Genomic DNA, 20653 nt, shown 5'->3' with positions numbered 1-20653 from the left:
CCCTGCCTGCAAGCAGCTCTCCCCCAGCCTGACAAGCACTCAGCTGTTGAAGACAGTCACAGCTGCTGCTATTACCCCCTTTGAGCTCAAACCTCTGGTAGCTCAAGAGGCAACCGTCGGAGAAAAATCTGTGTATTTTTCATACCGTGGCACCTTGCATGGAGCGGGAGGAGGTGCAGTGGTGTACAGGCCCATCTCCAGGCATGGCTGAGTGGGGTAGGAGCTGGTGCTGGTCCTTGGAAGGCTCTCAGATGCCTTTGTGTTTCTGGAACCTTCAGCTTGGGGCTTAGTCCAGCACTTCCCACAGTGTGGGGATCCCTACAACACCTAACATCCAAAACCCAGCGGGGACAGCTTGTGCCCCCTACTGTATGGGGGTGGGTTCCAGGTGTATTTTGAGCCCAAGTGGGGAAGGGACTGCTAGCTTAGGGCAGGGCTGGGGGTTGTAGGCAATTGGAGGGTAAGAGGCATGGGCAGAGAAGGTATGTTCTGGGGCATGCCCCTTTCCCCCGCCTGTGGTTTCCCTGTGCAGCGAGGGGCCTAGGATGCCCTGGGTGGAGAAAGGCCACCCAGCAGCCTCTGTTCAGTGTAGCAGATCTATCCCCTATCTTCCGTTGCGGCCAGGGCGGCGACACCCCGTCTTCCCCACGCTGGGGCTCCTTCCTGGAGGCAGACCTGCGGCATGGGCAGGAAGTGACAGGGAGAGCGTACAGGCCCATCACCGCGGGGCCTGGATGGATCGCCTTGCTGGGCCCAGGGCAGGGGCCGCTCTTGCTCTCCGCGGTGGGGTGCTCTGCGAAGCCCTGCGGCCGCCCGCGCTGGCTTGGAGCCGGTGACGCCGCCAGGGGCTGCGCTCTCCCCAGGAGACTACAACTCCCGGCATGCTCCGCTCCTTCCGGTTGGGCGGCCGGGTGCCGCTGGCAGAAGCGCCGCCGCCGCCCTGGGCCCCGCGCGCCTCGCCAGCCCCGGGGGCAGGGCCTGGTGCGGGCGCCGCGGCGGCTGCCCTGCCTGGGGCTGAGCGCGGCCCGGCGCGGGGTGCCCGGCGCGGCTGCTCCCGGCGCACAGGCCGCGCCGGCGGGAGGCCCCGATCCCGCGCAAAGTGTTCGCCAGCCCGGCCCTGAGGGCGCTGGGCGCCGGCCTGGTCCCCTTTCCCGAGGGCTGCGCGGGCCTCGCCGCCTGCGGGCCCCGCTGCCGGGCGGCGCAGCTGTCAGGCAGGCTGGCGCAGCCCTGCGGGCCTCCCGGGCGAGCATCGCCCTGCTTAGCGTGGCCCACGTCTCGCTGGAGCGAGCCTGGCCCGCGGGCACCGCCGCTCCCGTCCCTCCCGCAGCCACTGCCCCCGGCTCCCCCCCCCCCCCGGCCTGCCCTTCCCATCACCCGCCTTCCTGGCTCAGCCCGCCCCGCCCGTCCCCTTTCCCTCCTCCAGTCAGCCTTGTCCCCGCTCCTGTCCCGGCCCCTCACGCCATCCCTGTGGCAACCACGAGCATTGCTGGGCAGCACTGATCTCCGTTCGGCCCCCTGGCCATAGGCGCAGGCTGCAGGCCTAGTCCGGCGTTCTGGCAGGTCCAGTGGGGCAGCAGCCCCGTTCACTGAACCAGGCAGCCGGGGACAGACGGAGATCTTTGCGGTGGTAACTGCAAGTGGCGGGGGCTCCTGCTGGCGTGGGGAGACCCCCCGTTCTGCAGCGCTGATCAGAGCGGGAAATGGCCTGGCCTTCATCCCACCCTGCCCCTAGGCAGGGCCCAAACACCTCCCGCTCTGCCTGTGAGCAGCTCCTAGACAGGGTGAGGCAGCTGGCCCTGCCGCGTGAGCCCTGCCCTGAGGGGGCTAGGACATGCTGTGCCTAGCCAGAGCGGTGGTTGGTGACAGCTGTATTGGGAGCATGGGGGCCTGATGCTCAGCGTCTCACCTGGGCCATGTTTGCTTCTGCAGGCCTGAATGAGGCAGGAGATGCCGTTTCTTGGCAGGCAAGCGGGTGGGCGGCCCGCATCCTCCAGCATGAGATGGACCACCTGCAGGGCATCCTGTACATTGACAAAATGGAGAGCTGGACCTTTGTGAACACACGCTGGATGGAGCTGAGTGCGTGAGCCCCTCGCAGCTGAGGCTGCTGTGCCCAGAGCAGGGGACTGGGTGCTGCATCATGGGCAGCTGGAGTGACCAGCTTGGGTTGTAATGGGGCGAGTCTTCTGCTCTGAGTGAGGGCCAGATGGATGCACTCAGAGCCTCTGGAGGGAGGAGGAAGCTCTCCCACTGACAGCAAGGAAAATAAATGTGTTGCGCAGCTCAGCTGCAGTCTGAGAGCCTGTGGCCAGGTCGGGGGCCAACCTTCCCCTTTCCCTCTGATACTATGGTTAACACTTTCTCCCTGCTGGGAGCCAGAGTTGGCAGACTGGTGCATCTCCTGTGCTTCCCTAGCAGCCCCTGCCTAGGGCTGTCACCTAGCTGCACCGGGGAGGCCTGCCATACTGGTTCAGGTTTGCCCATCACTTGGAAGGGTAGTTTTATGATGTGCACCCCCAGGGACCACACTGAGATTAACTTGTTTGCCCTTCTGTCAATGCACTGTGTGAAGCTCAGGCCTTAGGGGGAAAGGCCAGTGGATGTCACCTTCCCTCCTGTCAGCAGGAATACTGTCTCCTCCTGCTGGGAGAGGTGGCTAGCAGGTACCACACCAGTGCCGGTGCCTGCAACCGGTTGCTACCCACAGTGCCAGGCCTCTGTAGCAGGGAAGGAACACGATTGCTGAGCCACAGGCCAGGGAGACTCATCCAGCTTTATTACAGCAAATACAGAGAAAGTCTTTCACAATTCCAGCCAGGGTTCCTTTCCCCACCACGTGCCTCACCTCCTGCCACCCACTATCCCCTGCAAGCTGGATGAGGGCAGGCCCGCTCCCTGCTCACGGGCTAGGCTCATCCAACTACCTGTGGCAGCCAATATGTAAGAGAAGCCTGACACAGGGCAGCTCCCCTATGAGCTGCAGACTCTTCCTGGCAGAGGGACCCTAGCAGGCAGCTGTCTACCTGGGCAGGGGCTCTCCTGCTATCAGCCTGCAAGGCCTTAGCAGGAGTTCTCTTCCCTACTGAGAAGCCAGACAGCAATTGAATGAAACACACATGTTCCAGGAACAGGCCATCTTAGTGGAGAGCAGAGCTCTTCCCAAGAGCCACATCTGCTGCAGAGACTTCATTACAAGATGCTGCTCAAGAGCTGCACACGTTGAAAACAGCCCCCCGGAGTGCTAAGCTCCCATGTAAATCCAGCCCTCAGACGTGGACGGGGTGAGCCCCATTTCCCCAAGGCAGCCAGTGGCCAGCCCAGGGCATAGTGAGCTGGGTGGATGGGTTGGGAATTAAATTCAACTAAAAGGGCAACGTGAGACTATGGTCATGGAGCTAAAAGAAAAACATTCAGGTTACAAGTAGCCTATGGGCAAACACCAGCCGTGACAGCCCTGCTGGGCTAGCCCCTCTGCTGGGCAGCTCAGCAGCTCCGCATTGGGTGCTTTCCCTGCCCAATCTGCACCCCCGCCAGCACCTCTCCAGTAGGCAGCCGTGCAAGCTGATCCACCCCCCACAGCAACCTGCCTGGCTGGGGCCTGAGCTGAACCACCCAGGCACATAAGGCAGCAGCTTGGATACTGCAACCCCCTGACTAGGCAGCAGTAGGTGTGGCGGGGGGGAGAGAGGAGATGGAGGTGGGACATTAGTTAAGCACCGGGTGCCTCAAGCTGATGCAGGGGCCTTGCGCCAGGCACCACCCCCACCTCCAGGCTGGCTACAAGCCTCCGAGAGGGACTGACAGTAAAACTGGCCCCAGAGGGTAGTGGGGTAGGAAGAGCAATTGCTGCTTTTCTCCTCCCCACTCCACCCCTTTAGTGGCACCCAAAGCTCTAGGAGACGTGCCAGATTTGGGCAGGGGTGCACCCTGCGTGGCTGAGGGAAGGGCCAGGGGTCAGTGGGGTTTGCTATGGGCCTGGACTTTGTCCCTGCCCGTGCTATAGCCAGCATGAGGTGGCATTAGCAGGGGCCAGCCTAAAACCCCTGCATTGGCAGGACCCAGACCTACAGCATGGGTGCAGAGGAAAGTGCGTGGGCAGCACCCCTGTGCCTGTGGGAGAGGCCCCTCCCTCCCAAAAGGTTAACATCCCCTCATCCTTCTCAGTGACTGGTGTGGTGGCTCCTCCAGGGTCACCCCAGAAACAGCCAGCAGCAGCCAAGAACTCATGGCACTGAGATGAGCACAGCCTGCAGGCTGCAGGACCCAGAACATGGCTTGGCTCCAGCAGCAGGCAACATGACTCCAGGGCCCTTACTGGGACAGGCTTGAGGCTTTGGCTCAGAAGCAGCATCACCCTGCCTTCTTTCACCAAGCCCGGCACATGGCAGCCCCTTAAGTCCTGCTCAGCATTGGCAGGAGGTACCAAAGTGCTTTAGAGACTCGTTCCCCCAGCCCTGCATTATCCCTGTTTTACAGAGCAGCAGCCCCAGCGCTCAGTCTAGACTCAGGAGTTCCTGGCTCCCAGTCCTGTGCTCGCAGTACTCAGTCCCCAGAGCCTGGGCCCAGATTCCCGCAGATGGGGGTTAAAGCTTTCTCATGGCTGTCACCCCAGCCCTAGGCAGAATGGCTGGGGCCTTTCCACTTGCCCCTGGCTCACCTGGCCCCGGGAGGGGCAGGGAGTCTCACACTCCAAGGAGCTGGCTGCAGATCTGAGCACTTTGTGAGGACACAAGCTTTTGTGCTCCAGTCAGCTGGTCTGCCAGGCCCCAGCGCTGTGAAGCAGGCCTCTTGTATGAGTGGTGCTCTGGGATCCTGCACACAAACAGCAGCACGGAGAGAACTGCCCCCATGAGCTCTGGAGCACGGCCACCACCCTGTTACTGCCAGCAGTGCTGGCTACTCCAGCCCATCTGGCTCCCACCCAGCGAGTGCAGATGGGGACTCCCACAAGCAGGCTGCAGCCAGAGCACACAGCAGGTCACTGCAACAGGAGCAGAGATGGCCAGGGGGGTTGCTGTACCAGCCAGGGCGTGGAATTAGCTTATTAGGCTAACGAAGCTCCTCAGATCCAGCGCTGGGGCTTGGCACTTGAACACTCCTATGAGACGAGAATCCGGCAAAGTAGGACAGGGAAGTACAGCAGCCAAGGGGCTGCGGATTGTCACGCCCCTTTGGAGGACGTAGCCCTCAGATCTCCCCCTCCCCTTGACTGTTAGGGAGCCACTCTTGCCCCACATCCACCCCTTCGATTCTTATGGGGATCCTCTAATGCCAGCAGGGTGGGAGGGTGAAGCTGAGTAGCCCTGAGCTCTGCGGCAGGGCCTGCCTTTGAGGGGCCTAGAACCCCAGCTCGCAGCAGGAACGAAGCCTTAGTAATCCAGGAATTGATGGGATTGGGGGCTGCAGCACACAGGAAAGCAAAGAGCAAGGCTCACAGAGGGGATGAAATACCAGCCTCCTGGGGCACTGTACAGCAGGCAGGAGAGGTCCCCCAGCCATGGAAAAGCAGCAAGCCGGGGAGGACTCCCTTGGACTTCTGTTGTGCAGAGCAGCTCCTTACTCCCTGTGTCAGCAGCACTGCGGACGAGAGATCTCCCTGCCATGAAGGGGTGCCAGGAGCAGACACCAGCTAGCCAAGGAGAGACACCGCGGCTCTGCCCTGCTACAGCAGGGCCTAGCTCAGGGGTTCTCAAACAGGGGGTTGCGACCCCCCAGGGGGTCGCAAGGTTATTACATGGGGGGGTCTTGAGCTGTCAACCTTCACCCCAAACTCTGCTTTGCCATCATCATTTATAAGGGTATTAAATATATAAAAAAAATTTCTTAATTTATGGGGGGGGGGGGGAGGGAGGGAGACACATGCAGAGGCTTGCTGTGTGAAAGGGGTCACCAGTAAAAAAGTTTGAGCCACTGGCCTAGCTGGAGACAAGGCAGCCTTCTGACCCCCCCATGTGCTGCAGAACCTGACCCTAGCTGTGCATCCAGATCCGTTTCCTGCTCGCAACATAACAGGCTGGGTAACGGGAGGGTGCCTCAGCACCGCTTCAGCGTGGGGCCATTTCAGTGGGGGAGCCTGGCACATGGGGCCTAGCCCAGGGGCTTTCGTCCTTCCACACTCTGAGGCAGAGGAGGGTTACACCCCGCACGGCTGGCCTCTTGGTCAGTGCGATCAGTGCATCGGCATGTGGGCTCAGCTGCCCCAGGAAAGTCCTGTTTCGGCTGGCGAAGCTTTTGGATCGTTTTTATTTTTGTATAAACAAGACAAAACAAGCAGCATTAATTTAAAAAAATTAAAAAAAAAAAGAAAAGCGGGAAGGAGAGTTGGGGGGGGGCGGGACTGGGTGGCTCCTGGGCTCTGCTCAGCCCCTTCCATAGGCTGGCAGGGCAGTTCTGCTGCGTAACGTGCCAGCTGGGGGCCCACAGAGAGGTGGGTTTGTAGGAGCTGAACATTAGCCTCCCCTTGGCACTGTCCGCCTGCCAGCACGAGGGCTTTGCAAGCACAAACACTGCCGCTGCAAGGGGTGCCCTGCCAGCCCAGCCACCCCCACACACCCCACGGCACAAGCTTTTAACCTTCCTGTCCAAAGTCCTCTGAGAATTTCTTCACCTTCAAGAGGTCCTCGGCGTTCACGGTGGGGCGGGTGGTGGCCAGCGAGCGCAGCATGTCTGACTGCAAACAAGGGGAGAGGGCAACTGAGGCCAAAGTGCAACATCAGAGTCTGCGTTGCTTTTACCTGGACACCCTCGGAAATCCTACCCAAGTTTCTGGTTGTGGGGGAGAAGCCCAGGTCTAAACACCCCAGCCCTAGCCCTAGCCAAGGCAGTGGAGCTAGTACCTTTCTGTCCTGAACAACAGGCATCTCCCTAGAGGGTCCCCCAGGGCATGTGCGTGGAACGGAGGCCTGGGAGCCAGGACTCAGGTTCGATGCTGTTCCTGGTCTGACCTCCAGCTCCGTGCATTCTCCATTCTGTCCCTTGGGACGGCCATGCTTACTGACCTCCCAGGGGTCACAGGTAGAGAAGGACGCTTTCCTCTTCCAGCAGGCATAAATCACGAGGAGTCCATGTTGTGGACGCTTTCCTCTTCCAGGAGGCATAAATCACGAGGAGACCAAAGCCCTGAGGTAAGTGGGAAAGCGGGATACCGGGAGGAAGCACAGGCAGGAATGTCTGTGAGGGGAGGGCTCCTGCCTCATACTGGCAATGAGGGGCGATCAACAAGTTATCTCAAGTGCTTATATACAAATGCACAAAGCCTTGGAAACAAGCAGGGAGAACTGGAGGTCCTGGTGATGTCAAGGAACTATGACGTGATCGGAATAACAGAGACTTGGTGGGATAACTCACATGACTGGAGTACTGTCATGGATGGTTATAAACTGTTCAGGAAGGACAGGCAGGGCAGAAAAGGTGGGGGAGTAGCACTGTATGTAAGGGAGCAGTATGACTGCTCAGAGCTCCGGTACGAAACTGCAGAAAAACCTGAGTGTCTCTGGATTAAGTTTAGAAGTGTGTGCAACAAGAGTGATGTAGTGGTGGGAGTCTGCTATAGACCACCGGACCAGGGGGATGAGGTGGATGAGGCTTTCTTCCGGCAGCTCACGGAAGCTACTAGATCGCATGCCCTGATTCTCATGGGTGACTTTAATTTTCCTGATATCTGCTGGGAGAGCAATACAGCGGTGCATAGACAATCCAGGAAGTTTTTGGAAAGCGTAGGGGACAATTTCCTGGCGCAAGTGCTGGAGGAACCAACTAGGGGGGGGCGCTTTTCTTGACCTGCTGCTCACAAACCGGGTAGAATTAGTGGGGGAAGCAAAAGTGGATGGGAATCTGGGAGGCAGTGACCATGAGTTGGTTGAGTTCAGGATCCTGACGCAGGGAAGAAAGGTAAGCAGCAGGATACGGACCCTGGACTCCAGGAAAGCAGACTTCGACTCCCTCAGGGAACGGATGGCCAGGATCCCCATCCTGGGGGACTAACTTGAAGGGGAAAGGAGTCCAGGAGAGCTGGCTGTATTTCAAGGAATCCCTGTTGAGGTTACAGGGACAAACCATCCCAATGAGTCGAAAGAATAGTAAATATGGCAGGCGACCAGCTTGGCTTAATGGTGAAATCCTAGCGGATCTTAAACATAAAAAAGAAGCTTACAAGAAGTGGAAGGTTGGACATATGACCAGGGAAGAGTATAAAAATATTGCTCGGGCATGTAGGAATGATATCAGGAGGGCCAAATCGCACCTGGAGCTGCAGCTAGCCAGAGATGTCAAGAGTAACAAGAAGGGTTTCTTCAGGTATGTTGGCAACAAGAAGAAAGCCAAGGAATGTGTGGGCCCCTTACTGAATGAGGGAGGCAACCTAGTGACAGAGGATGTGGAAAAAGCTAATGTACTCAGTGCTTTTTTTGCCTCTGTCTTCACTAACAAGGTCAGCTCCCAGACTGCTGCGCTGGGCATCACAGCATGGGGAGTAGATGGCCAGCCCTCTGTGGAGATAGAGGTGGTTAGGGACTATTTAGAAAAGCTGGACGTGCACAAGTTCATGGGGCCGGACGCGTTGCATCCGAGAGTGCTGAAGGAATTGGCGGCTGTGATTGCAAAGCCATTGGCCATTATCTTTGAAAACTCGTGGCGAACGGGGGAAGTCCCGGATGACTGGAAAAAGGCTAATGTAGTGCCAATCTTTAAAAAAGGGAAGAAGGAGGATCCTGGGAACTACAGGCCAGTCAGCCTCACCTCAGTGCCTGGAAAACTCATGAAGCAGGTCCTCAAAGAATCAATCCTGAAGCACTTGCATGAGAGGAAAGTGATCAGGAACAGCCAGCATGGATTCACCAAGGGAAGGTCATGCCTGACTAATCTAATCGCCTTCTATGATGAGATTACTGGTTCTGTGGATGAAGGGAAAGCAGTGGATGTATTGTTTCTTGACTTTAGCAAAGCTTTTGACACGGTCTCCCACAGTATTCTTGTCAGCAAGTTAAGGAAGTATGGGCTGGATGAATGCACTATAAGGTGGGTAGAAAGCTGGCTAGATTGTCGGGCTCAACGGGTAGTGATCAATGGCTCCATGTCTAGTTGGCAGCCGGTATCAAGTGGAGTGCCCCAAGGGTCGGTCCTGGGGCCGGTTTTGTTCAATATCTTCATAAATGATCTGGAGGATGGTGTGGATTGCACTCTCAGCAAATTTGCGGATGATACTAAACTGGGAGGAGTGGTAGATACACTGGAGGGGAGGGATAGGATACAGAAGGACCTAGACAAATTGGAGGATTGGGCCAAAAGAAATCTGATGAGGTTCAATAAGGATAAGTGCAGGGTCCTGCACTTAGGACGGAAGAACCCAATGCACAGCTACAGACTAGGGACCGAATGGCTAGGCAGCAGTTCTGCGGAAAAGGACCTAGGGGTGACAGTGGACGAGAAGCTGGATATGAGTCAGCAGTGTGCCCTTGTTGCCAAGAAGGCCAATGGCATTTTGGGATGTATAAGTAGGGGCATAGCGAGCAGATGGAGGGACGTGATCGTTCCCCTCTATTCGACATTGGTGAGGCCTCATCTGGAGTACTGTGTCCAGTTTTGGGCCCCACACTTCAAGAAGGATGTGGATAAATTGGAGAGAGTCCAGCGAAGGGCAACAAAAATGATTAGGGGACTGGAACACATGAGTTATGAGGAGAGGCTGAGGGAGCTGGGATTGTTTAGCCTGCAGAAGAGAAGAATGAGGGGGGATTTGATAGCTGCTTTCAACTACCTGAAAGGGGGTTCCAAAGAGGATGGCTCTAGACTGTTCTCAATGGTAGCAGATGACAGAATGAGGAGTAATGGTCTCAAGTTGCAGTGGGGGAGGTTTAGATTGGATATTAGGAAAAACTTTTTCACTAAGAGGGTGGTGAAACACTGGAATGCGTTACCTAGGGAGGTGGTAGAATCTCCTTCCTTAGAGGTTTTTAAGGTCAGGCTTGACAAAGCCCTGGCTGGGATGATTTAACTGGGAATTGGTCCTGCTTTGAGCAGGGGGTTGGACTAGATGACCTTCTGGGGTCCCTTCCAACCCTGATATTCTATGATTCTATGACGCTTTCCTCTTCCAGCAGGCATAAATCACGAGGAGTCCATGTCTGCTCTGTGGGTTCCCCTGCCCTCCCCACTCCAACACATGACACTGCTGCCCTGGCCACTCTGCTGCCACAGCTCTCAGCACAATAGAACAGTCAGGGAGAAAGACCCGGGGCTCTCAGCCAAGCATTCCAGATGGGACAGTTGCAGGAAGGCTGCAGGCAGAAGGAACAAGCAATCGCTCAGGGATGCCCACTGACCCTTTCAGCTACATGGGTTGACTCTGAAGCCTAATGATGTCAAGGTGAATATTTTACACTGATCATTTCACCAGGAACATCCAGCTACTCTGGGACAGTGACTTGGACCAGGATAGCACCTCTTCCCCCAGCCCAGCAGGAAAGCGGGAGGGCAGAGCAAGGCTGTTTGCACCAGAAAGGGCTCTGCTGGCCTCAGGGGTATTGCACGCTGACTTGTGTCACTGGCCAAGTGATAGTCGCTCTCATCCCAGCCACCCTCTCGCCCAGCATGTCTGTTCCTAACGAATTACTTACCATGCAGATCACTGGCTCCAGCAGCTTGTCACTAGGCACCTCCATCCAAGTCATCTCAATGGCCCCAGGGTCTCCAGGCGAGCATGGGGTCAGGAGGTCATCTACGGTTATGCTGGGATTGGTTCGAGATGGGCCTCGCATCTGCAGCATGCCAGAGAGGAGGTGCACTGAGAGGGCAGATGCCAGGGCTGACTCCCCTACCACTCATGGGGGCCTCTGCCAGGGGCCCTTTGAGGCTGGCCTGGGGGACTCAGGAAGGATCTCAATGTGAGGGTGCAGTGCACACCCGGGTGGCCATGGAGCCCCCCTCCCTTGCAGGCCAGCAGCCCCAGACTTGGGTGCTGGAGCCCTAGGGGAGCGGCAGGTCCTGCACGCCTGCTCTCACCTTCTTGAAGTGCGTGGCCGACTGCACTTTGCGGACAGGCTGCATGAGGGCGTCACGCACAATGATGCTGATGTCAGCTCCCGAGTAGCCGTCCGTCTTCCTGGCCAGCTCGTGGATGTTGGCCTCTGTCAGATGGTGTGATGTGTTTCCCAGGTGCAGCCTAAACATCTGGGCTCGGGCTGCCTCCTCCGGCAACGGGATGTAGATGCGCTTCTCAAACCTAGGCAGCGACAGTGGGCAGAGCAGGTGAGCGGCCGCCCTCATTCCTGCCAGCAGCGTGCGGTGCAGATCACCGCAGCACCGACAGGTTCCAGTAAGAGCTGCAGGCAGGCGGAGTGAGGGGCCTGGGCTGTTGGGTGGGGCTGGGGAGCGCTGAGGCACTCAGTAATGTTGGTGACAGACCTAAGCCTGCCCTGGGGCAGACCACACTGTGTTCTCTGGGCCACTCCCAGAAGGGGGTCAGTGGCTCCTGGCACATTCAGTGTGGCTGCCCTGAGCCAGGCAGAGGAGAGCAGCTCTGGCTGCTGGTTTCCAATAGCTCCCACTCACCTTCTCCTAATGGCCGAGTCTAAGACCCAGGGGATATTTGTGGCACCGAGGACCAGGGTCCCGTCATTGTTATGACCAACACCTACCAGGAAGAAGAAACAGCGATCAGGGAGCAGGCAGGACTGACTCCTCGGAGGGGCCGGAAGAGTGCCGCGGCTGGAGGGTGACAGTCAGGGCCGGATTAATCACCTGTGGGCCCCGGAGCCTGGACCATGGTCCCATCCCCATGCTCTGCTCTATCCCCTGAGGCCCCGCCCACCACTCCCACAGGGTGGAGGGGGCAGAGGACAGCAGATGGGACCACAAGAGGAAGAGACAGAGTGGGGGTGGAGCCACTTCTGAGTCTGGGCCCAGCATCATTCCAAACCCAGTACTGCCAAGTCAGCCAGCTGCCAGTCCAAGACACACCCTTCGCCCAAGCACCCATCAAGGCTGCCCTCGGCAAAGGGAACGAGCAGGCTGAGGACTAGAGCAGCTCCTCGTTCTTCACTTCTCCAGGGCTGCTATGGCACCATCTGAGCCAGCCAGCCCCACAGTGAGTGCCAGCCGGGGCCGAGGAAGGGGTGAGTTCTGGGGGGCCAGAGCTCACTCGCCCCGAGCCAAGGCCCCACCCACCCTGCATCTGCACCAGGAACTCCGTCTTGATCCTGCGGCCAGCCTCGCTCTCGTTCTCATTCCGGGAGCCGCACAGAGAGTCAACCTCGTCGATGAAGATGATGGAGGGTTTGTGCTGCCTTGCCAGCTCAAAGAGATTCTTCACCAGCCTGGGGCAGAAAGACCTGGGGTCAGCGCTAACAGACAGGCAGCCTCCCCTCCAGCCCTGACCCTGCAACCTACACACGCCCCCTGAGCGGGAGAGCGAGGAGCAGCACCCTCGGGCTGCAGGCAGGGAACTCCCCCGACTGTCACTGCTTAGCTTGTTCTCATTTACCCCACTGCATCTGGAGTCACTTTCCTCGGGAGACACACTCGTGCCTGTGACAGGTGGGGCAGCCTCTGAGCAGCGCAGTCCAGCCGCTAACTTACTTCTCGCTCTCTCCCAGCCACTTCGACATCAGGTCCGAGGATGACACGGAGAAGAATGTGGAGTTGTTGGCCTCGGTTGCCACGGCCTTGGCCAGGTACGACTTCCCCGTGCCAGGGGGCCCAAAGAGCAGAATCCCACGCCATGGGGTTCGCTTACCTGCAACACATCACGCACTGAGCAGGGGCAGAGCTGGCCAGTTCACATGCACCTCGCTGCTCAGGGCTCTGCTAGGGCTGTTGGCCAAGGAAGTTTCTGGGCTCTGCTCAGGCTGGGGCCTGTAATACTCCAGATCCCAGGGCGTAGTCTCCGCATGGCACCAGAACTGGTACCACAGGGGCCACGGTCCCTCTCGGAGGGAGCAGCAGCCAATCCACCCTGCCCCAGCCTCACCCCCGAGACCTACCGCAGCAACCCTCACCTGTGAATAAGTGTGGGAATTTAATGGGTAAAATCACAGCCTCCTTCAGAGCCTCCTTGGCGCCCTCCAGGCCAGCCACATCGTTCCACCGCACGTTGGGCTTCTCCATCACAATGGCACCTGCAAGAGGAAGGCAGCTCTCCCTAGTGGGACAAGAGACGACAGCACTCCCGCCTAGGGGCTCGCCTGAGCCTCCCTCCCCCCACAGCGCCAGCTGCCAAACTCCATCCGCCCCAGCCAGGCTGTCATCACGCATGAGGGACATCTCCTTTTCGCTAGGGCTCACGAGGAGCCTCCAGTGCTGCCCAGCGGCCACAGAGTTAGAGGAGGAGGCGGCCCTGCGGCCCCTCATCCTGCACCAGGAGTGGCTCATCTATAGCCCCACAAACCCTGCACCAAGCAGCATGCGCCAGCTGCTTCCCAGGTCAGGAACTCCACCAGCAGGCCTTGCAGCGCAATGCCGTGCTCTCAGCCCCCGCGCTGGACTCTGCATTCAGGCCTCTTACCCATCAGCTGCTCCTGCAGCTTCTTCTTCTCCGGATTCTCGCCCTCGCTGTCACTGTCGCTCCTGTGGAGAGGATGTAGTCATGGTAAGGCCAGCGAAGCCCCAGGTCCCGCTATTGGGGGGAAGTGAGGATCTGGCCTGGCTGTGCCAGAAGGGTCGAAGCCTCACAGTGCTGGCTCTTGCCAGCCCCAATAGGAGACCCCAACGCTCACTCACAAACTACACAGTGTGGAGAGGGAGAAGTGCTGGTTTGAAACCCACTGCCAAAGTCACTCCCAGGAGAAGAGGGGGCACCCAGGGGCCTGGGGCTGGCCTCTCCCATTGTTACAGGGCAAGAGCATGTTTAGGGGGTGCAATGGAGACTGCACACATACCCCTTGCTATCATTTGGAGACTCTTTGACAGGCTTCTTGCTTTGTTTGTCTTTGTTGCGTAGATAATCCTTCAGCTTCTCTGCCCGGTCCAGGTACTGCACGCACTTCGCCCGGATGCTCTCCTTCGCCTTGTCACTGTGAGCCTCATCTGTCAGGGCACCCAAGACAGTGAGCAGCTCTCCATGGGCACGGAGTGAGGAGAGCCCTGCAGCACCCACCCGTTTAGGACCAGCAATGGGAAGAAGAGCTCTCTTCGGGGCCATGAGACACCACCAGCTCCCACCATGTGGGCAGCTGGAGAGAATCCACCAAGAGAAGCTGCCCCTAGAGACAGATGCAGCCAGGGGAAGCCCCACCTCCCTTTGGATAATCCTGCAACTTCAGGGTTTCTGAGCCCAGCTCTACAGTTAGATCATTCCCCAGAAAACGCATGCACTCGTGGGAACTCTCAGCCGGCCATCTGGCTCTGCAACAGGTGCAGGCTGATCTCTTTGGGGATGCGCTATTCTGGGCAGGCCTGACTCCCAGCAGGGGGAAATGGGAAGAAGGATCCCAAGAGGAATAGCGAGGGAAAGATCTTACACAGGCCAGCAATGCAGGAGAGACGAGCCAGACTCACATTTGATGGCATGTAGAAAGTACTCCACTGCATGCTGGTACAGCCGCAGAGCCTCCTCATAGTTCTTGGCCTTATCCTCCTCAGTGGCTTTTGTTACCAGATCAATGGCTTTCTGCAAGGAGAGAGCACCGCTCCAATGACACAGTTGCCCCAGGGCACAGGAGAAGGAGCTATCAATGAAAGAATAAAGAGTTTCCCACAGAGGTAACAGGTTTTTGCACACCTCTGAGAAGCAGCAGCTGTGCCCAAAAGCTCCTGGCGCCTAGAGTCATCTCCTCTTTCTCATGTGAGCCTTCTGCTCACACACAGCAGACAAAACTCACAAGCAGCTCCTGGGCTGGACAAAGCCACCGATTTCAGAGAGCAAAAACCAAGCCCAGACCCTATCTTCATTTGCCAGGGCAGGGCAGCAGCTCCTGTGCCACTGTGACCTTTGACCAATGCCACCACCGAGCATGGGGAGGAGAAAGAGATGCCCCCCTGGGGGCCTTGCAAGGAAAGCCCTGTCCACATACAGAAGTTGTAGCACCTGTTTAGTGAAAGCAGGACAGCTCCCTTATGTGGACAGTTACCCCGGTATACATGTATTTATACCATAGCTATTCTTGTACAGGAAGGGGGATACGCTGTCCGGTAACAGGCACCCTCACCTCACTATAGGGTTGCCCTGGTACAAGCGTTTTGGTAGAAAAGAAAGAAAGAAACAGCCCAACTCACACATGATACAAACACGGGGCGCAGACCTCCCACTGCCCACCGGCAGAGCGCTCAGTCAGCAAGAGTCACCCCAGAAGGCCAGGGGCTGGGCACCCGCTCTGGGGGAAGCTGAAGAAACAGCCCCTGCCCACAGCCCCTTCTCTCCAGGGCACGGCGACGCCCCCCAGGCGCTGGGAGAGGCTGGCGGGCCCCAGAGCAGGCGGCCAGGCGGCTCCGCGGAGGGGCACCGTACGCCGGGAGAGCCTGCTGCTGGCAGAGAGACCCGGTGCCAGGTCCCAGCAGGGCCAACGCCACACCAGGGCGCGGCTGCGAAAGGGCCCCGGCCCCTGGCCTGGTCCCAGGGCACCTTCCCCAGGGCCAGTCCGCAGGCAAAGGCTGCTGCCGGGCGCTGCCCTGCCCCCTGCGTGCCCAGGCCCCACGGATGCCGGCCAGGGGCATCTGCCCGCGGCCCACCCAGGAGCCGGAAAAGCCCCCCGCAGCCTGCACCCCACCCATGGCCCCTGGGGCTGTCGCGTCCCGGGGGCAGGACCCCTCGGTGCCCCCCCACCCGGGCCCCAGGCCCACAGAGCGGGGGGGGGGGGTGCCGGGCCCCAGGAGCCACAGGTTCTGCCGCGTGAGGAACCCACCGGCCGGCCGACACGGGCAACGGGGCCCGGGGGAGCGCGGGCGGGGGGGCCCGGGAAAGGCAGCGGCGCGGGGGAGGCGGGCCGGAAAGGGGGGGTCCGGGGGGGGGGCGCCGGGAAAGGCAGCGGCGCGGGGCGGGGCGCGGGGGAGGCGGGCCGGGAAGGGGGGGTCCGAGGGGGGGGTCCGGCCGGGCTGGGGAGGCGGCACAGGGCGGGCCGGGAAAGGGGGGCCCGGGGGGGGGCGCCGGGAAAGGCAGCGGGGCGGGGCGCGGGGGAGGCGGGCCGGGAAGGGGGGGCCCGGGGGGGGCGCCGGGAAAGGAAGCGGCGCGGGGCGGGGCGCGGGGGAGGCGGGCCGGGAAGGGGGGGCCCGGGGGGGGGCGCCGGGAAAGGCAGCGGGGCGGGAAGGGGGGGCCCGGGGGGGGCGCCGGGAAAGGCAGCGGGGCGGGGCGGGGCGCGGGGGAGGCGGGCCGGAAAGCGGGGGGGTCCGGCCGGGCTGGGGAGGCGGCACAGGGCGGGCCGGGGCCGCGCTGGGGCCCGGTCGAGGCGGGCCGGGGCCTCCCCGCGGCCGGGCCGGGGCCTCCCCGCGGCCCGCAACGCGCGGCCTGGACACGGCGCGGGGGCCGCGATGGCCGGGCCCGGCTCCCCGCCGCCCGCTACCTGCAGGGTTGACGTGGTCATTGCATCGCCGGTGCCGCCCGAGTCCCCGGGGCGCTGCGAGCGGCCTGGATCCGGCTCCGGCGGGCGGCCCCGGGGCGGGCGGGAGGCGGCGGCGAACCGGGACCCACCGGCCGCGCAGCTGCGACGCGGGGAGCGAGAGCGGCGGGGCCCCCTGCAGGCCGCGCCGGGAACTGCAGCGAGCGCCGGGCGGGGCCCCCCCCCGAGCGCCCCCCAGCCCCTGGCACCCCAAAGCCCGCCCCCCTCCAAATAGACACCCCACCCCCACCCCCACCCGGGAGACACCCGCAAACCCCCCTCGCCCCACAGAGTCGGGCCCAGTCGCGCTCTGCAGGGCTTTGTTTTCTGTAGGTGCCTATGACCCCCTCATCCCCGCCCGCCCCCCCGAGGGATGGACCCAGCCCCCCCCCGTACAGAGCCCCCCCTCCCAAGAGATGGACACAGCCCCCCGCCTTCCCCCAGCGTTTCAGTCTAAAGGAGCCATTAGCTCATCTCCTCTGATCTCCTGCGTTACAGGGGGCGAGTCACGTTCACACCCCGTTACCCCGGTGCTGAGCCCAGTAACTTGCGGCTGGCTAAAGCCCCCCCCAGAAAGTCGGCCTGGCGGGTGCTGGAGATGGAGAACACTGCTTCCCTCGGGCGTTTGGTCCGGGGGCTAGTCTCCCTCCCGGCTCATACATCGAGCCTAACTTTTGTTTTCATTGGGTTGGCTTCCGCCCGGGGGTTTGTTACAGCTTCCTCTGCTACACAGCGCTTCAGGAGACAGCATCTTCTCTGGAGAAGAGATCACTGAGCCACGGTTTTTCCTTGGCAGGTCCCTGCGCGGGGAGGGAGGTTACCAGCCTCTTTGCTGACACAAAGAAGCCCAGGCTTTGCACTCTGTTTCTAAAGTGGCATTGTTACCGCCTCATCGCTATCTGCCTTGAACCAGGAGAGCCCCCTCTAATGGACCGTGCTACCCCCACTTTGGCATTTGGCCGCTAGAATGCATACATCCATTCACACTCAGTCTTGGGGCTTTAATAACCATGTAGAGTCTAAGGGACACCACAGTGCCCTACCTTTCCTTTTCCCAGAGACAGAACTGCCCCACCTTCAGTGGGTGAAACTTGCCTGGGCCCAGGTGATTGTCTGTACATGCAGGCCTTTCCATGGTAGGCAGACTCTTCCATTGTTAAACCCTAACACTTTTCTGAATACTGCGTTGTCTGGGTGAGATTTCTTGCCACCTGGTACATCACAGCAACAAACAGATGCTTATTGGGCCATGGGCCTCTCACCAGAGCCCCATTCATCCAGGGCTGCTTTAAGGCATAGGTTCTGTAGGCCAATACCTAAGGGCCCAGCTCCTCCAATCATGTGCTTATGTGAGAATTTCAGCTTTAACAAAAAAACACACACACACTTTCTTGCCCTCATGGGGGAGAAGAAAAGCTTGATGTAACTGATGCAGGGACAGTTCTCTGAGCCGGCAGAGAGCCCATGTTTCAAATGGGTGGATTGCCTCATGAATCTCAATGGGGCATGAACACCACACATCCACTGTTGTCCTGGGGGTTCTGCCAAGCCCCCTACCTGCCCCTCCAACACAGAACCGTGTGTGGCAGGAAAAGCAGAGGCTCCTGTTCTAGGATTAGGTGGTCTCCCTGGCTGCCAGCTTCCAGGAGTGCTGCACAACTGCATTGCTTGGTGTTTTGGGGGTTTTTTTGTTTGCTCCCCTAAGCTTGTGGCAGAGGAGGGTAGGGAGTAATGTTTTCCATCTTGACTGGCAAAACAGCGTCTCATATCCCAGACAAAACATGTTCCATAGAGAAAAAGCAACATAAAAATCTAAAAGCATAAAAGCCTTTATTGTTATTTACAGTATAAAGGTTACACTTGCCCTTAAGTTACATTTTCATTGTAATGTACAATACTATACAGTTAACATGCAACTCAAGGGACAATAGGTTGTCTATGCATCTATATTTATAGAGTACACATAAAGCTTTAATGTGATTGTAGAATACACAAACTCCCCTGCTTTTCACCATTGGGTTATTTGGATTTGGTAACTTGGAAGTTCCAAAAGCGTGAGATTAAAAACCTCAAAAAAGGAAGAATCGTATAAATAGTGAACTACAAAGAATACAAAAATAGAAATGATTGCATGTTATTTTAGTTTTTCTATGGGAGTGTTACAGTCTGTGCCTTGACCATATCATATCAAATGGCATAGAGTTTGCACAGGTTAAAAAACAGTTTATTTGTAGTGGTTCTGTGCAATTTATTCTTCAGATGACCTGGGGCCAGTTATACTTACAGGGTTTTTGTCTTTCGCACCTGGGCCTTGTAATGCTCTATTTACCCAAATTGTAAACTTAACACTAATACACTGTAGTGAGATCCCCAACACTGGCTGATCCCAGACAGGCAGATATGCTACAAGGAAAATGGAGCTCCACAAACATTGATGTGCCAAAGGATTTTTTTTTTTTTTTTTTAATTTTCTTTGGCAGAGAAGAGATGTCACTGCAAATTAATTTATTTTAAAACCAGGTAGAACTAGCCCTGTAGTTCCCCCAAATTCTAGAACATGAAAGTGAAATCAATGTTTTGATGTACTGTGCTGCAGGCCAAGATACTGTCAGATCAGCAGCAGAAACAGAATTAACTCATGTAGCAAAATCCTGGCAGCATAAAGGCAAAGGCAGAGGTGGGCTGGCTGTAGAGAACGGTTACTTAGCCTTACACCAACCATGGTGCTTCAAGATGCTCTGTACGTGTGGATCCCGTGCACATCTGGAGCAGGATCCGCAGCCAGACTCAAAGAACATTTGCTTTTACTAGTTTCACATCCATTTTCTTCATTGCTTATTATCTAATGCGAAGAGGCTACCGGCCTCCTTCTAAAGGAAAGCGTGGCATCGTTTCTACATGTGATCAGTGCTTAATTTTTGCCAGGGCTGAGCTCCAGCACCTCCGGGCTTGGTACATCAGTTATGAAAGTAAAAAAACAGCTTGAGCCCTGGCACCTCTTTCATTACAAACTAAGCCCTGCATGCAATGTTGGCTCTCAGTTGTGTGAATTAGCCACAGAAATAGAAATGCTGTATTGGGAAAAGCACAAGCATCTGCAAAGATTTTGCAGAGTATTAACTCTGGGAGTCAATCCCACACCTGCTGTTTGAAGAGGAGCTGTTAGGAGGAATTGATTGAAGAGAAGGGACTTTGACCAGTCTAAATTCCATTCCCTGATAGCTTTTAAAGTCTACACAGTTTGTGTAAGGTTTTGCAAGCACCATTCACTAGTTTAATTACACACCACCATATTGCCATCCAGGCTGATGGCCATATTTAAGACACTTGCCTGCTCTTATTCTGGAAAACACAAGCTCAGCATAGATATTCTCCTCTCCTCCCTCTGGTTTCCAAGGATAACCTGGGATGCCTCTCAGTAGCGTAGCTTCCATATGGAACGCTGTAACAGAGCTCTCCAGCTGCCGAGGCATGGGGCATTTTCCAGCTTTCCAACCTCACTCAAAATCCTCACCGCCTCACTCAAAATCCAGAGGTTTGCACAGATTTGAGACAGGGCAGGAGCAGAGTCTCTTGCAGACATTCTGGAGCCCTTTCCCTCACTTACAGGGAACAGACAGGGCAAGCTCCCAGGAGTTTGTACATTTCCCCATGTCTCTACACAGGCTCTGGGAAGACGGGAGTCTGCTGCCACCAGAAACAAATGAGGCCAGTTGAGGCACACAGTGGATGTCCACTGCAGATAAATCTGGTAACAACGCTGCTGGGGAGGAGCTGGGACACAGTGGGGGCTTGAGCATTAGAAATTCAGTCCGCAGAACAGGCTTTTAATACCAAATTAAAACATTAAAAACCTTAAAAGCTAAGAGGACCTGAGATTCCAGAGTAAGCGACAGCTCACAGCATTCCAGATGGGCATGCAGCATTCTGTAACAGGGCAGATATTTGGCATGAATGAAAGACAGCCCTGGGGAGAACTAGGCCAAGTGCAAACTGGCAAGTTTCCCCAAGTACCTCTGATCCGCAACAGACCTGAGCTTCCTTTCAGTGGACACTCATGCTCACGCGAATGAGAAGATGGGTCTGGTTTGGACACAGGTTCTCTGGGGAGTAGGCTGAGAGATCTCAGG

General features: G+C 57.7%; 2 protein-coding genes across 3 annotated transcripts; one reads left to right on the top strand and one right to left on the bottom strand.

Annotated features, from left to right (window-relative positions):
- Positions 1–203: 203 nt before the first annotated feature.
- Positions 204–5831, top strand: PDF (peptide deformylase, mitochondrial). The gene is given in 4 exon segments (XM_073308432.2): positions 204–216; positions 533–1052; positions 1054–1211; positions 1930–5831. Coding segments are annotated over 4 exon segments (849 nt in total). The 3' UTR covers positions 2088–5831.
- A 394-nt stretch (positions 5832–6225) lies between these two features.
- On the bottom strand, positions 6226–16675 carry VPS4A (vacuolar protein sorting 4 homolog A). Of its 2 annotated transcripts, XM_073308326.2 has the most exons (12): positions 16488–16675; positions 14491–14602; positions 13872–14019; positions 13499–13560; positions 12993–13112; positions 12574–12730; positions 12163–12311; positions 11548–11629; positions 10999–11218; positions 10614–10754; positions 6999–7119; positions 6585–6670 (listed from the first exon to the last, which is right to left on the bottom strand). In XM_073308326.2, exons 1-11 carry the CDS (start codon positions 16506–16508, stop codon positions 7009–7011), a joined length of 1323 nt encoding a protein of 440 aa, XP_073164427.1. In that variant the 5' UTR covers positions 16509–16675; the 3' UTR covers positions 6585–6670; positions 6999–7008. The 2 variants fall into 2 exon arrangements, with proteins under 2 accessions (XP_073164429.1, XP_073164427.1); XM_073308328.2 differs by lacking the exon at positions 6999–7119 and having other exon boundaries at positions 6226–6670; positions 16488–16674.
- Between the last annotated feature and the right edge of the window lie 3978 nt (positions 16676–20653).

This window comes from Lepidochelys kempii, chromosome 12 (genome assembly GCF_965140285.1).
Source record: "Lepidochelys kempii isolate rLepKem1 chromosome 12, rLepKem1.hap1, whole genome shotgun sequence".
NCBI classification, from domain to species: Eukaryota; Metazoa; Chordata; order Testudines; family Cheloniidae; genus Lepidochelys; species Lepidochelys kempii.
This window is presented reverse-complemented; position numbering and strand designations above follow the sequence as displayed.

Coding starts and splice junctions, on each gene's coding strand:
- VPS4A (XM_073308326.2), bottom strand. CDS start 16,508: ATGACCACGTCAACCCTGCAG. Junction 13,561..13,871: donor TCTCCAAATGATAGCAAGGG/GTATGTGTGCAG, acceptor TCCTCTCCACAG/GAGCGACAGTGACAGCGAGG. Junction 11,219..11,547: donor GACTCGGCCATTAGGAGAAG/GTGAGTGGGAGC, acceptor GTCGCTGCCTAG/GTTTGAGAAGCGCATCTACA.